This window comes from Macaca thibetana, chromosome 18 (genome assembly GCF_024542745.1).
Source record: "Macaca thibetana thibetana isolate TM-01 chromosome 18, ASM2454274v1, whole genome shotgun sequence".
Taxonomy (NCBI): domain Eukaryota; kingdom Metazoa; phylum Chordata; class Mammalia; order Primates; family Cercopithecidae; genus Macaca; species Macaca thibetana.
Window position 1 is genome coordinate 71,884,664 of NC_065595.1, and position 13,961 is coordinate 71,898,624.

General features: G+C 44.7%; 1 protein-coding gene across 3 annotated transcripts in view; it reads left to right on the forward strand.

Moving 5' to 3' along the window:
- Positions 1-13,961, forward strand: part of SEH1L (SEH1 like nucleoporin) — a 38,771-nt gene that overhangs the window by 13,588 nt on the left and 11,222 nt on the right. For 2 of the 3 annotated variants that reach the window (XM_050767569.1, XM_050767567.1), the window contains exons 4-5: positions 2,304-2,515; positions 11,242-11,340. In XM_050767569.1, the coding sequence (XP_050623526.1) occupies positions 2,304-2,515; positions 11,242-11,340 (311 nt within the window). The remainder of the gene's footprint in view (positions 1-2,303; positions 2,516-11,241; positions 11,341-13,961) is intronic. The other variant, XM_050767568.1, reaches the window with a different exon arrangement.

Consider the following 13,961-nt stretch of genomic DNA (forward strand, 5'->3'; position numbering starts at 1 on the left):
TGTGTTTACCGGAGTTGTGCATATGCTCGCTTGAGGCCTTCTTCCCTTACCAGAATGTTCCTAGAAGGTCGTACATCGGCTGGGTTCCGCCATTTTGCCTCTTAGTGCGCATGCGTGAGCCGCTCGTCCGCCGCCTGCGGTCTCCCCAGGCGCTGCCGGTCGCCGGTGTCCGGGGTTTGTGTCTGTTCGGAGACTGCGTTCGCGGGCGTGGCTGCAGCCAGTGGTTAGTTCAGAGAGAGAGTTTAACCACGGCCTGCCCGTCACCGCATGGTTGCTTGGTGTTCCTGGTGGGGTGGGGTCCTCTGCTGCCCTGCTCCTGTCTGACGACCCACTGTAACACATGCGTTGATTTTCTCAGCATCTGTGTTTGTATTATTCAGTGGGGTCTGTAGACAAATGTTTGCTAAGGTGTTATCTTTGAAGTGTATGTAATATCATCCTTTTAATATTGAGACTCTTGTTTTTTGAGACGGAGTCTTGCTCTGTCGCCCCGGCTGGAGTGAGTGGCGCGATCTCAGCTCACTGCAAGCTCCACCCTCTGGGTTCCCGCCATTCTCCTGCCTCAGCCTCCCGAGGAGCTGGGACCACCGGAGCTCACCACCACGCCCGGCTAATTGTTTTGTATTTTTTAGTGGAGACGGGGTTTCACAGTGTTGGCCAGGATGGTCTCGATCTCCTGACCTCGTGATCCGCCCGCCTCGGCATCCCAGAGTGCTGGGATTACAGGCGTGAGCCACCGTGCCTGGCCAATATTGAGACTCTATAAGAAGCATTTTGGTAACCATAGACAGTAATCTGTTGATTTCTAAACTTTATTGACTTTTTTTTTTTAAACAGAGTCTCGCTCTGTCACCCAGGCTGGTGAGTGGCATGATCTCGGCTCACTGCAGCCTCCGCCTACCACATTCAAACTATTCTACTGCCTTAGCCTCCCTAGTAGCTGGGGTTGCAGGCTCCTGCCATCACGTCTGGCTAATTTGTATATTTTTAGTAGAGATGGGGTTTCACCATGCTGGCTAGGCAGGTCTTGAGTTCCTGACCTCAAGTGATCACCCACCTTAGCCTCCCAAAGTGCTGGGATTACAGGCGTGAGCCACCGCACCTGGGCTTATTGATGTTTTTAGTAAGGTTTCATCTTATCTGTGTGCCAGAAGGTAACTTTTAAATGTGATGTTGGAATTTTACAGTGATCACAGAGCTTGCTTTCTACCATTCTTTTGGTCTCTGTTAAATGCCTTCACTTAAAAGTGCATGGTAGCTGCGTGCAGTGGCTCACACCTGTAATCCTAGCAACTCGGGAGGCTGAGGTGGGAGGATCGCTTGAGGCCAGGAGTTGGAGACCCATCTGTGCAACATAGTGAGACCCCCATCTCTAAAAAAAATAAGAAAAACTAGCTGGGCGTGATGGCAGGTGCCTGTCATCCCAGCTACTGGGAAGGCTGAGGCAAAAGGATCACTTGAGCCATGATCATGATACTGTATTCCAGCCTGGGTGACAGAGCAAGACCCCGTCCCTAAGAAAAAAAAAATAATAGTGGTCCAAATGGGATTAACAGAAAATTACTCTTGAGAGAAGAAATTGCATGCCTTCCTTAGTGTTTTTTTTTGTTGGTTTGTTTGTTTTTTGAGACAGGGTCTTGCTCTGTTACCCAGTCTGGAGCACAGTGGTGCGATCTTGGCTCATTGCACCTTCTGCCCCACTGGCTCAAGCAGTCCACCCACCTCAGCCTCCCGAATAGTTGGGGCCACAGGCGTGCACCACCACACCTGGCTATTTTTTTTTTTTTTTTAATTTTTAGTAGAGATGGTGTCTTGCCATGTTGCCCAGGCTGGTCTTGAACTCCTGAGCTCAAGCAATCTGCCTGCCTCGGTTTCCCAAAGTTTTGGGATTACAGGTGTGAGCCATCATGCTCAACTCATTTACTGTTAAAGGATCTAATACCTGCAGCATGCTTTATATGACAAAACTACTTGTCTGAAAATTCTAACATTTTCTGTTTTTTTGTGACCAGTCTGCTTAAGAGAGATTACTTATATAATAAAGGTAGGCTTTTGGAGGTAGACATTTTTTTTTTTCATTAAAGGGAGTAATTAATTATAGCTAGCTAATTTGTTAGTGATTCCCAGCTATATATGTGGTATTTTGCCATGTACTTGTAGGAAATTGTGGCCCAGACACATACCCAAGCTCGTATACCTAGTGAATGACAGAGGAGTTTCTGTGTGATTCCAGCGTCTGTGTGTCTTTCCCACTCTACCATGCTTTTTGTATGGAATTTAAATTGTTAATTTTTTTTTTTTAGGTTAAAAGGACAACTCTGGTGGATAGCAGAACATCTGTTACTGATGTGAAGTTTGCTCCCAAGCACATGGGTCTTATGTTAGCAACCTGTTCGGCAGATGGTATAGTAAGAATATATGAGGCACCAGATGTTATGAATCTCAGCCAGTGGTCTTTGCAGCATGAGATCTCATGTAAGCTAAGCTGTAGTTGTATTTCTTGGAACCCTTCAAGGTAAGTTTACATGTTAAACCTCTGATAACATCCTAGTAAAATAAACTAGTAATTTTTTTTTTTTTTTTTTTGGTGAGACAGCTTCTCCCTCTGTCCCCCAGGCTGGAGTGCAGTGGCGCAGTCTCGGCTCACTGCAAGCTCCGCCTCCTGAGTTCTTGTCATTCTCCTACCTCAGCCTCCCGAGCAGCTGGGACTACAGGTGCTCGCCACCATGCCCGGTTAATTTTTTTTTTTTTTTTTTTTTTTTTTTTTTGAGACGGAGTCTCGCTCTGTCACCCAGGCTGGAGTGCTGTGGCCGGATCTCAGCTCACTGCAAGCTCCGCCTCCCGGGTTCACGCCATTCTCCTGCCTCAGCCTCCTGAGTAGCTGGGACTACAGGCGCCCGCCACCTCACCCGGCTAGTTTTTTTGTATTTTCTAGTAGAGACAGGGTTTCACCGTGTTAGCCAGGATGGTCTCGATCTCCTGACCTCGTGATCCGCCCGTCTCGGCCTCCCAAAGTGCTGGGATTACAGGCTTGAGCCACCGCGCCCGGCCTAATTTTTTGTATTTTTAGTAGAGAAGGGGTTTCACCCTGTTAGCCAGGATGGTCTTGATCTCCTGACCTTGTGATCTGCCCGCCTCAGCCTCCCAAAGTGCTGTGATTACAGGCGTGAGCCACTGTGCCTGGCCCATAAACTAGTAATTTTTAAGGTAATAATTTGATAATTCTCTCAAAAGTGCTTTTTCTCAAGATATATAGATTATATGTTCTCCGTTTTTCACCCAGGCATGTCACTTGTCCCTGTTTTCACTCAGCAGAGGGAACCAGCATTGTAAATATGTTCATGTGAACCTTTTGGATGTTTTCTATGCATATACGAATAACTAATGAAGTCATAAACAGACATATGCAAACACGCCCAAATATTTACTAGCACAGGTAGACACAAAACACACAGATGTTGAAACCCATACATTTGATTGATTGATTGGTTGATTGAGACAGTGTTGCTCAGTTGCCCAGGCTGGAGTGCAGTGGCGCTGTCTTGGCTCACTGCAGTCTCCACCTCCTGAGTTCAAGCAATTCTCCTGCCTTAGCCTCCCAAGTAGCTAGAATTACAGGCATGCGCCACCACATCTACCTAATTTTGCATTTTTAGTAGAGACCATGTTTCACCATGTTGGCCAGACTGGTCACCTCAGGTGATCTGCCTACTTCAGCCTCCAAGAGTGCTGGGATTACAGGCGTGAGCCACTGCACCCAGCCAGAAACCCTTACATTTTCCTTCCTTGCAATTAGCTTTTTTCACTTAAAGATACATTGTGGGCATTTTTCTATATATTAATATATCTAGTTCTACCTCATTTCTTTTTAACTGCCATGTAAAGCATGATTGCATGTATATTACCATAGTTGCTTTTTATTAAACTATTTTTAAACAATTACAAGAATCCCTTGGTAAAGAAAAGAATTGAAATAATCTATAAGAATACAGAAAGAAAGGTAAAGTTCTTTTACCCCCTAAAAGCAAATGCTGTTATTAGTTCTGTTTTCAGACTTTAATTCTGGTAGTCACTAGTATATTTTTAAAGGATTTACTTATACCTCTGGTTCTTGCTATGTTATCTTTTTTTTAAAAAATTTTATTCTGCTATTTTTCCACATGTTCTTGCTATGTTATCATTAAACAATATCCAAACTGATAGGAAAGATGAATAGAGCACATTTATACAACTTTCCACATCCCAAGGTATAACTAGATAGATACCTTATTTGTGGTGATGTTGATAGTTGTTTGAGTTATGTTGGTAATTATTATAATTTCAAATAATATATATCTCTCTACATATTTATCAATTTTTAGACTATTTACTCCCCTCTCTCCTTTTTTTTTTTTTTCTTGAGATGGAGCCTTGCCTTGTTGCCCAGGCTGGAGTGCAGTGGCATGATCTCTGCTCACTGCAACCTCCACCTCCTGGGTTTAAGTGATTCTCCTGTGTCAGCCTCCCAAGTAGCTGGGATTATAGGCACCCGCCACCACACCCAGCTAGATTTTTTTGTATTTTTAGTAGAGACGGAGTTTCTCCATGTTTGTCAGGCAGGTCTGGAACTCCTGACCTCAGGTGATCTGCCCGCCTTGGCCTCCCAAAGTGCTGGGATTACAGGCGTGAGCCACTGTGCCTAGCTTCTGCGCTCTTAAAAAAGAGGAAATTAGTTTATTTTGCTTCCCACTCATATTGCCCCTTCCATTTCCTCTTTTTTTTTTTTTTTTTTTTGAGGCGGAGTCTCGCTCTGTCACCCAGGCTGGAGTGCAATGGCGTGATCTCGGCTCACTGCAACCTCCGCCTCCCGGGTTCAAGTGATTCCCCTGCCTCAGCCTCCCGAGTAGCTGGGATTACAGGCACCTGCCACCATGCCCAGCTAACTTTTTGTATTTTTTAGTAGAGAGAGGGTTTCACCGTATTAGCCAGGATGGTCTCGATCTCCTGACCTTGTGATCCGCCTGCCTGGGCCTCCCAAAGTGCTGGGATTACAGGCGTGAGACACTCAGTCCATTTCCTAATTCTTGTATTGCTTGTATACTGGCAAGATTTATAATATTTACATTCTGTAAACATTTAACACATATGTGTGTTTTGTCTTTTGACTACAAATTGATTCTAAAAATTAAGCAGCAGCCCCCTTTACAATCTAGATTATGTAAGTATTCATTTGAGATGCCAATATCTGTTTCGTGAAAGCTTTGTTGTTCCTGTAGAATAAGCCGGTATTACTTATGATGAGTGCTCTGTTTCCTTTCTTGATTTCTTTTACTTCTGGCTTATACTTAGCTGTCACAGATTTTCTGTCACATGTTGTCTTTAGATTTTTTTTTTTTTTTCATTCAAGCAGTCTTCTTGGCCTGGCCTCCCAAAGTGCTGAGATTACAGGCATGAGCCACTGCACTTGGCCAGTCCTACTCGACACTCAGTGGTCCCTTTATTTTTTTTTTATTTTTTTATTTTTTTTGAGACGGAGTCTCGCTCTGTCGCCCAGGCTGGAGTGCGGTGGCCGGATCTCTGCTCACTGCAAGCTCTGCCTCCCGGGTTTACGCCATTCTCCTGGCTCAGCCTCCCGAGTAGCTGGGACTACAGGCGCTCGCCACCTCGCCCGGCTAGTTTTTTGTACTTTTTAGTAGAGACGGGGTTTCACCGTGTTAGCCAGGATGGTCTCGATCTCCTGACCTCGTGATCCACCCGTCTCGGCCTCCCAAAGTGCTGGGATTACAGGCTTGAGCCACCGCGCCCGGCTCAGTGGTCCCTTTAAAAATGAGTGTTCTTGTCTCAAATTGGGGATATCTTATGATCCTTTAATAATTTCTTTTTATTCTCTAGTCTCTAGTCTGTCTTTCTGGCACTCCTATTTGATTATTCCAGGATTTACTCTCCATTTAAAAAAAATTGTTTGGAGATTTGGTACTCCATCTCCCAGATCTCCACTTTGTTCTCCAGGTGTACATTTTATCCCATCATTGAATTTTTGTGTGAATGGCAATCATTTTTAATTGTTCAGACTTTCTTTTTCTCTGGTTACTTCTTTTTTATACCAGTCAGTTTTTGTTACATGTATTACACTATTTCCCTGCGGTTCCTAGTTAAGAGTTTTTAAAATTTGCATTTGTTTGCTGAATTAGCTAATACTGGATACTAGCTCAATTATCATTTGCCCTGGCTATGTTCTATGAAGTTGCCATGAACGCTGAATTAGCTAATACTGGATACTGAATTGCTCCTAGGGGAAATACAGGCTTTCCACAAATCTCTCACTACATTTCTGTCAACTGATCAGTATATAACCTTTTTGTGTGTCTTTCTTTTTAAAGGTAACTTATATGTTGTTGATTCATTAACATTGAACTCACAGCCAACAACACAAACTACTCAGGCCTGAACAAGGCATTCTGAATACACATATTTTCTCCATAAAGCACATCCCGGCCTTCCTATGTTTAGGAATGCTAGACAGCGCTTCAGCAGCATCCACGGGATTTTAAACTGTGAAATCACTTTTAAAAAGCACAAAAATGTGAAAACCGTGAGGCGAACTGACTGGACTGTGGAAAGGACGTTCGTTTACCAATGAGAGCCAAAGGAAGAGGCATCTCTGCTGGGAAACTGGGCATCAGGCAACTGGATTTTTTTGCAGAGCTGCTTTGTACCTGCCAATCAATGACCATGAAAGCCTGGGCCGGGCACGGTGGCTCATGCCTGTAATCCCAGCACTTTGGGAGGCTGAGGTGGGCGGATCACGTCAAGTCAGGAGTTTGAGACCAGCCTGGCCAACATGGCAAAACACTGTTTCTACTAAAAATTCAAAAATTAGCTGGGCAGTGGTGGTGTGCGCCGGTAATCCCAGCTACTCAGGAGGCTGAGGCAGGAGAATTGCTTGAACCCTGGAGGTGAAGGTTGCAATGAGATCATGCCACTGTACTCCAGCCTGGTCAACAGAGTGTGACTCTGTCTCAAAAAAGAGAAAAAAATAATAACAAAGAAAGCCTGAGAGAATTGGGTTTTATGGTTACAAATAAATTTGAGGCCAGTTTACAAATGCAGAATCTCTAAATACTGAGGATTGGCTATATGTGTTTTCTCAAAGATCAGTTCTTTTCATGTGCCTTGGTCTTTATCTTCTGCACTGCTTGTTTTTCTTTGGTGTCCGCTGGTCTTTGCTTATTTTTATTTATGGGTGAGTGACTGTTACTGCTAGTAGAGAAAACTGATATTGGCATTTTTCTCCTGCTGAGTGCTCTATTGGGTTAACAACGTACTCTCTCCACTGGGTAGGCTGACTGCATTTTGTGGAGTGCGTGGAGTGGGTTGGCAGCGTTTCCTAAGGATGTGTGAGCCAAGAGCAGGCTGGGGCACCCTCAGACTCACAAAGCAAGAAAGATTTTCCATTGAGCACGACGAACCATTTGAACGTATTTACTTCCTCCCTGCCCCTTTCCCCGTTGGTTTTGGAGTACTCCTTTATTTCCAGCTCTTAACTTTTCTCTTTCAAGTTCTAATTGTCTCACTAAGACAGTGTGTTTTGACCAAATCACTCCATGATTGTCCATAACTCATTTCTATTCTTTGCATTTATTAATTGGAGGTTGGATCTTCTGGAATTTTCTTTTTTTTCTTGTCTTTTTTTTTTTTTGGAGACGGAGTCTTGCACTGTCGCCCAGGCTGGAGTGCAGTGGCGCGATCTCAGCTCACTCCAAGCTCCGCCTCCCGGGTTCCCGCCATTCTCCTGCCTCAACCTCCTGAGTAGCTGGGACCACAGGCACCTGCCACCACGCCCAGCTAATTTTTTTGTATTTTTAGTAGAGATGGGGTTTCACCACATTAGCCAGGATGGTCTCGATCTCCTGACCTCATGATCCGCCCGCCTCGGCCTCCCAAAGTGCTGGGATTACAGGCGGGAGCCACCGCGCCCGGCCAACCTTCTGCAATTTTCTAGTTACTGATGGTGATATGGGCTCTTTCTTCCTTTGTATTTTCTTTCTCAGTCTGATCTGCTTCCTGACTTCCTGGAAACCCTCCAAGTTTCTTGATTTCGGATGGCACTCTTTCTAGATTTCTAGCCCAGTATGATGATGATATTTCATCATTTCAGTGGGGTTTAGGAGGGAGGCAGAGATCCAGGTGATCTGTCTACACTATTCAGTCAGAAAGCTGGATGGTTTTTCTCACTGTTTAGCTGTGAATCATACTTAGAAAGTGGTTTAAATGTGAATATCTTATATCTGGTTGTACAGTTTAGGTAATCCTCAATTCAAGTTGCTGTCTGGACATTTCGTGACTGGATTTAAAAATATTTTTAAGGCCGGGCACAGTGGCTCACGCCTGTAATTCCAGCACTTTGGGAGGCTGAGGTGGGCAGATCACCTGAAGTTGGGAGTTGGAGACCAGTCTGTCCAACATGGAGAAAACCCCTCTCTACTAAAAATACAAAATTAGCTGGATTTGGTGGCACATGCCTGTAATGCTAGCTACTCGGGAGGCTGAGGCAGGAGAATCATTGAACCTGGGAGGTGGAAGTTGTGAAATCGCAACATTGCACTCCAGCCTGGGCAACAAGAGCAAAATTCTGTCCCCCCACCCCCTGCCCCCACGCCAAGAAAAAAAAAAGAAACAACAAACAAATAATTTTTTAAATCTTACATTATTTAACTGGGTGTGGTGGTGCACGCCTGTAGTCTCAGCTACTTGGGAGGAGGATTGCTTGAGCTCAGCAGTTCAAGTCCAGCCTGGGCAACATAGTGAGACTCCAATCTCAATTAAAAAAAAAAAAATCTTGGCTGGGCGTGGTGGCTTACGCCTGTAATTCCAGTACTTTGGGAGGCCGAGGTGGGCAGATCACGAGGTCAGGAGATCGAGACCATCCTGGCCAATGTGGTGAAACCCCATTTTTACTAAAAATACAAAAATTAGCTGGGTGTGGTGGTGCGTGCCTGTAATCCCAGCCACGTGGGAGGCCGAGGCACGAGAACCGCTTGAACCCAGGAGGCGGAGGAGGTTGCAGTGAACCGAGATCGCGCCACTGCACTCCAGCCTGGCTACAGAGTAAGACTCTGTCTCAAAAAAAAAAAAAAAAAAAGCCCCACAAAACTGACGTTTTTAGTAATTTAGAATATGTTACTATAAATGTACTTTTGGTCCTCATTCACACTATTAATGTTATAAAAACAAAACTAAATACTTGTAGAACACTGAAAAAGGAAGTTTGTGGCCGGGTGTGGTGGTTCATGCCTGTAATCCCAGCTACTCAGGAGGCTGAGGCAGGAGAATCACTTGAACCCAGGAGGTGGAGGTTCCAGTGTTCAGAGATCTTGCCGCTGCACTCCAGCCTAGGTGACAGAGTGGTGCTCTGTCTCAAACAGGAAAAAAAAAGCAAAAGGAAGTTTGTGAGATACAGAAATTTGCTGTGGAATTTACGTCTATTTGAATGGCCAAAAATTTTTATAAATAACTCATAATTTTATTTTATTACTGCAGCATTTTGTAGTTTGCCTGGTAATTTTCTTAATTAGATAATTTGATCTAATTACCTGAAGCTTTAGTAATAAAGAACTAAAATTTTTTATTGCCGGGCGCGGTGGCTCAAGCCTGTAATCCCAGCACTTTGGGAGGCCGAGACGGGCGGATCACGAGGTCAGGAGTTCGAGACCATCCTGGCTAACACGGTGAAACCCTGTCTCTACTAAAAAATACAAAAAACTAGCTGGGCGAGGTGGTGGGCGCCTGTAGTCCCGGCTACTCGGGAGGCTGAGGCAGGAGAATGGCGTAAAAACCCAGGAGGCGGAGCTTGCAGTGAGCTGAGATCCGGCCACTGCACTCCACCCTGGGCGACATAGCGAGACTCCGTCTCAAAAAAAAAAAAAAAAAAATAAAATAAAATTTTTTATCAGTTACCACATTTTGGTTTTAGCTGTAAGAGGTCAGTAGTTCACAATATTGAGGCTAAAGATTAAGCAAGGGTGCCAGGTTCACAGAGATGTTAATCTGGATGAGGGAGGCAAAGGAAATTATATTCATTAGGCATAGAAATTAAAAAGTCATTCAACTGTTGGTTCAGGAGAGCCATTCTTTCATTGCTTATCTTTTGCTCTTTCTTTTTGTTTTGTTTTTTTTTTTTTTTTGAGACGGAGTCTCACGCTGTTGCCCAGGCTGGAGTGCAGTGGCGCGATCTCGGCTCACTGCAAGCTCCGCCTCCCGGGTTCCCGCCATTCTCCTGCCTCAGCCTCCTGAGTAGCTGGGACTACAGGCGCCCGCCACCGCGCCCGGCTAATTTTTTGTATTTTTAGTAGAGACGGGGTTTCACTGTGGTCTCGATCTCCTGACCTTGTGATCCGCCCGCCTCGGCCTCCCAAAGTGCTGGGATTACAGGCTTGAGCCACTGCGCCCGGCCTTCTTTTGCTCTTTCAAAATGAGGTTGACCACAAATGAGTCTGGGGGGGAATGATGTGGAATCATGACTTCTGCAGGGGTAGGCTTTTCCGCTTTTCCTGTGTCCATCTGCTGTTTTTTTTTCTGAAAGAGGCTCTCACTCTGTTGCCCAGGCTAGAGTGCAGTGACACGATCGTAGCTCACTGCAGCCTCCCACTCCCAGGCTCCAGCGATCCTCCTGCCTCAGCTCCTAAGTAGCTAAGACAAACGGTACACGCCACCGCAACAGGCTAATTAAAAACTTTTTGTTTGTAGAGATAGGGTCTCATGATGTTGCCCAGGCTCTTCTTGAACTTCTGGCCTCAAATGATCCTCTTGTCTCAGCCTCTCAAAATGCTGGGATCACCGGCGTGAGCCACCCTGCCTGCATGTTTCTTCTTTTTGTCAAAGCACTTACAATCTTTTTGTCATGAAGTTAGTCACAGTAGGGCTACTTTTTGTTTCATAGTTAATGACCGAAAATTTCAGGAGGAAAAATTACTAAGACCTCTTAAGTATTTTTTAGAAATATGTTGAATGCTTGAAAGCTTTCTTTCAGGCAAAGAGCTCCTTTCTGTCTGAGCCGTAAGAACATGCTAAAACCAGTTCATAAGGATGGAATCCTCAGCTCCCATGTGTGGCATTCTCAGGTGCACACACTGGCAGTGTGGCCATGTCAGCAGTGTGGCAGAGACCTACACGTCACTAGTAGTGACAGGCTGACTGTAAGCTGGGTGTCTGCTTGCCTCCAGTGTGTTCGTTCTCTGACGTGTGTATTTCTTTTGTTTCTAGCTCTCGAGCTCATTCCCCCATGATCGCTGTAGGAAGTGATGACAGTAGCCCCAACGCAATGGCCAAGGTTCAGATTTTTGAATATAATGAAAACACCAGGTCAGTCCTGCTTTGGTTTTAATAATTGTTCAGAATTGCATTTCAGTTTTTTAAAATGTTATTTCTTTATTCATTTACAGAATTATATATCATTTGTCATATGTTTTCTGATTTACCATAATATACCAAGTTCTGTGCTAGGCTGGGATAGTACAGGCATGAGTGATAAAGAGGAGAAGGTAGACCAGCCTGGCCAATACGGTGAAACCCCGTGTCTACTAAAAATACAAAAAATTAGCTGGGTGTGGTGGCAGGTGCCTGTAATCCCAGCTACTCAGGAGGCTGAGGCAGGAGAATCACTTGCACCTGGGAGGCAGAAGCTGCAGTGAACTGAGATCGTGCTGTTGCACTCCAGCCTGGGCAACAAGAGCAAAACTCTGCCTCAAAAAAAAAAAAAAAAAAAAAAAAAAAAAAAAAAAAAAAAAAAAGAGGGGAAGGTAATTGATCTCCCAGTACTTACCATCTTGCAGTGAAACAATCGTAGTAAAAAACAGTGATGAATTTTATGAAGTGGAAGAATCAGGGTGCTAAAGAGCTTACACCTGGGGAACCTAATCTGGTTTAGGGACTAGGAAGGTTCGCCTAGAAGATGACCGATAGGATGAGTAGAAGTTAGCCAGACAGAGGGCAGAAGCACTCCTGGTGGAGAAAACTGCATGTGGTAAGGCCCGTGAGCAACAGAGAGGCAGTGTATTTATACTGTGGTTGGAACATACTGGGCAAAAGTGAGTGTGGAGAGAAATAGGCAAGACGTGTATCTATAAGAAGTAGTGTCTAGTGTTTCAGTTTTATCTTACAGGTAATGTGAATAGGGAATAATGGGATCAGATGGATCTTCCATAGATGTGACAAGTGTGTTGGAGGGAAACATGGTGGGTTCAGGGCTTGGATGCTGTGAAGACAGTCCAGGTGGGGGAGTATGTGGCTTTGGGATAGTAGTAGCAGTGGCGTGGAGGTAAGTGGACAACTTGAGAATAATTGAGAAGTGGAATCAATAGGATCTGGTGATTGATTGGATATGAGAATTGAAGGAGAAGGAAGCAAGTGTTAAAATGTTTATTTCTAAGGTTCTGGCCTAAGAGTTCAGTGTGTAATTTCAATGTGTGTAATTTCTTGAGATAAGGAACTCTGGGAACAAGGCAGATTTGGGTAGAGTGTAGCAGCATGTGAAGGTAAGTTAATTTTGGTCATGCTGAGATACAAGTGTCTGCAAAGCTTTTGAGAGCCAAAAGCACTGTCTCAGAGGCACACTACTCAGTCTTACGGGAGAAGAGAGCACCTGTCACGTGATTAGATGGGTTTCCCAGGTACTAGAGAAAATTCTTGGGTCTAATAGTCAGATCTTAGGCAGGGCCAGCATTAGAGAAGGAACTAGTGTTACTCCCGTGGACTCTGCAATTCCAAATGTTACCATCTGAGTTGCCAAGGAGATCTTATACCTTCTGCCTTCCTAGATTTTTGATGTCTGCAGAGAGGCTTGGTCTTCAACAGTGCTGTCCGGCAGAACGTGCTGCTGTGATGGGAAATGGTCTTAGAGATTTTCATGGTTTCTTAAGCTGTGAAAGCTATAAGCCCTATTAATAGCACATTTTATAGAGGCTTCATGAAGTGTTGGGCTTGTTAAGTAAATTTCAACCTCAGCTGAGCAGAATGAATATGTAGACATAAGCCCGAAACTTAAAAGGTGTATCATTGGCCAGGGGAGGTGACTCATGCCTGTAGTCCCAGCACTTTGGGAGGCCGAGGTGGCTGGGTCGCTTGAGTCTAGGAATTCAAGACCAGCCTGGACAACATGGTGAAACCCTTTTGCTACAAAAAGTACAAAAACTAGCTGTGGGGACGGTGGCGCACGCCTGTAGTTCCAGCTACTTGGGAGGCTGAGGTGGGAGGATCACCTGAGCCTGGGAGGTCGAGGCTGCGGTAGGTCAAAATTGCACCACTTCACTCCAGCAGTGAAATCCAGAAATGTATTTCGTAAATAAGATTGGAGTAAAAAGATAAATAACTTGCAGTTAGTTCTGAAAGAAAATACAGGGAAATAGAAATTACCTAATTTTTTTTTTTTTTTTGAGATAGAATCTCAGTCTGTCGCCCAGGCTGGAGTGCAGTGGCACAATCTTGGCTCACTGCAACCTCTGCCTCCTGGGTTCAAGTGATTCTCTGCCTCAGCCTCCCGAGTAGCTGGGACCACAGGCACCCGCCACCACGCCCAGCTAATTTTTGTATTTTTAGTAGAGATGGGGTTTCACCATGTTGGCCAGGATGGTCTCGATCTCGTGACCTTGTGATCCGCCCACCTCAGCCTTCCAAAGTGCTGGGATTACAGGTGTGAGCCACCGCGCCCGGCCTGTTTATCTTTTTCTAAGTAGTATCACCATTTAGTAGACAGGAGACATTTGCCAAATTAGCCAATGTTCGATATACTTATTTGTATTTGTAAGTGAAAATACTAAAACAGATCTAGCATTGATAGTGATAATAGAAGTGCCATGTGTTTTTATAGGTTACAGGGCATTTTTATATGTATTATGAAGTTTGAATCCTACCCACCACCTTGTAAGTAGGGGAGACAGATTTTCATTAACACTATTTTACAAATGAGGAAACCGAGACCAACAGAG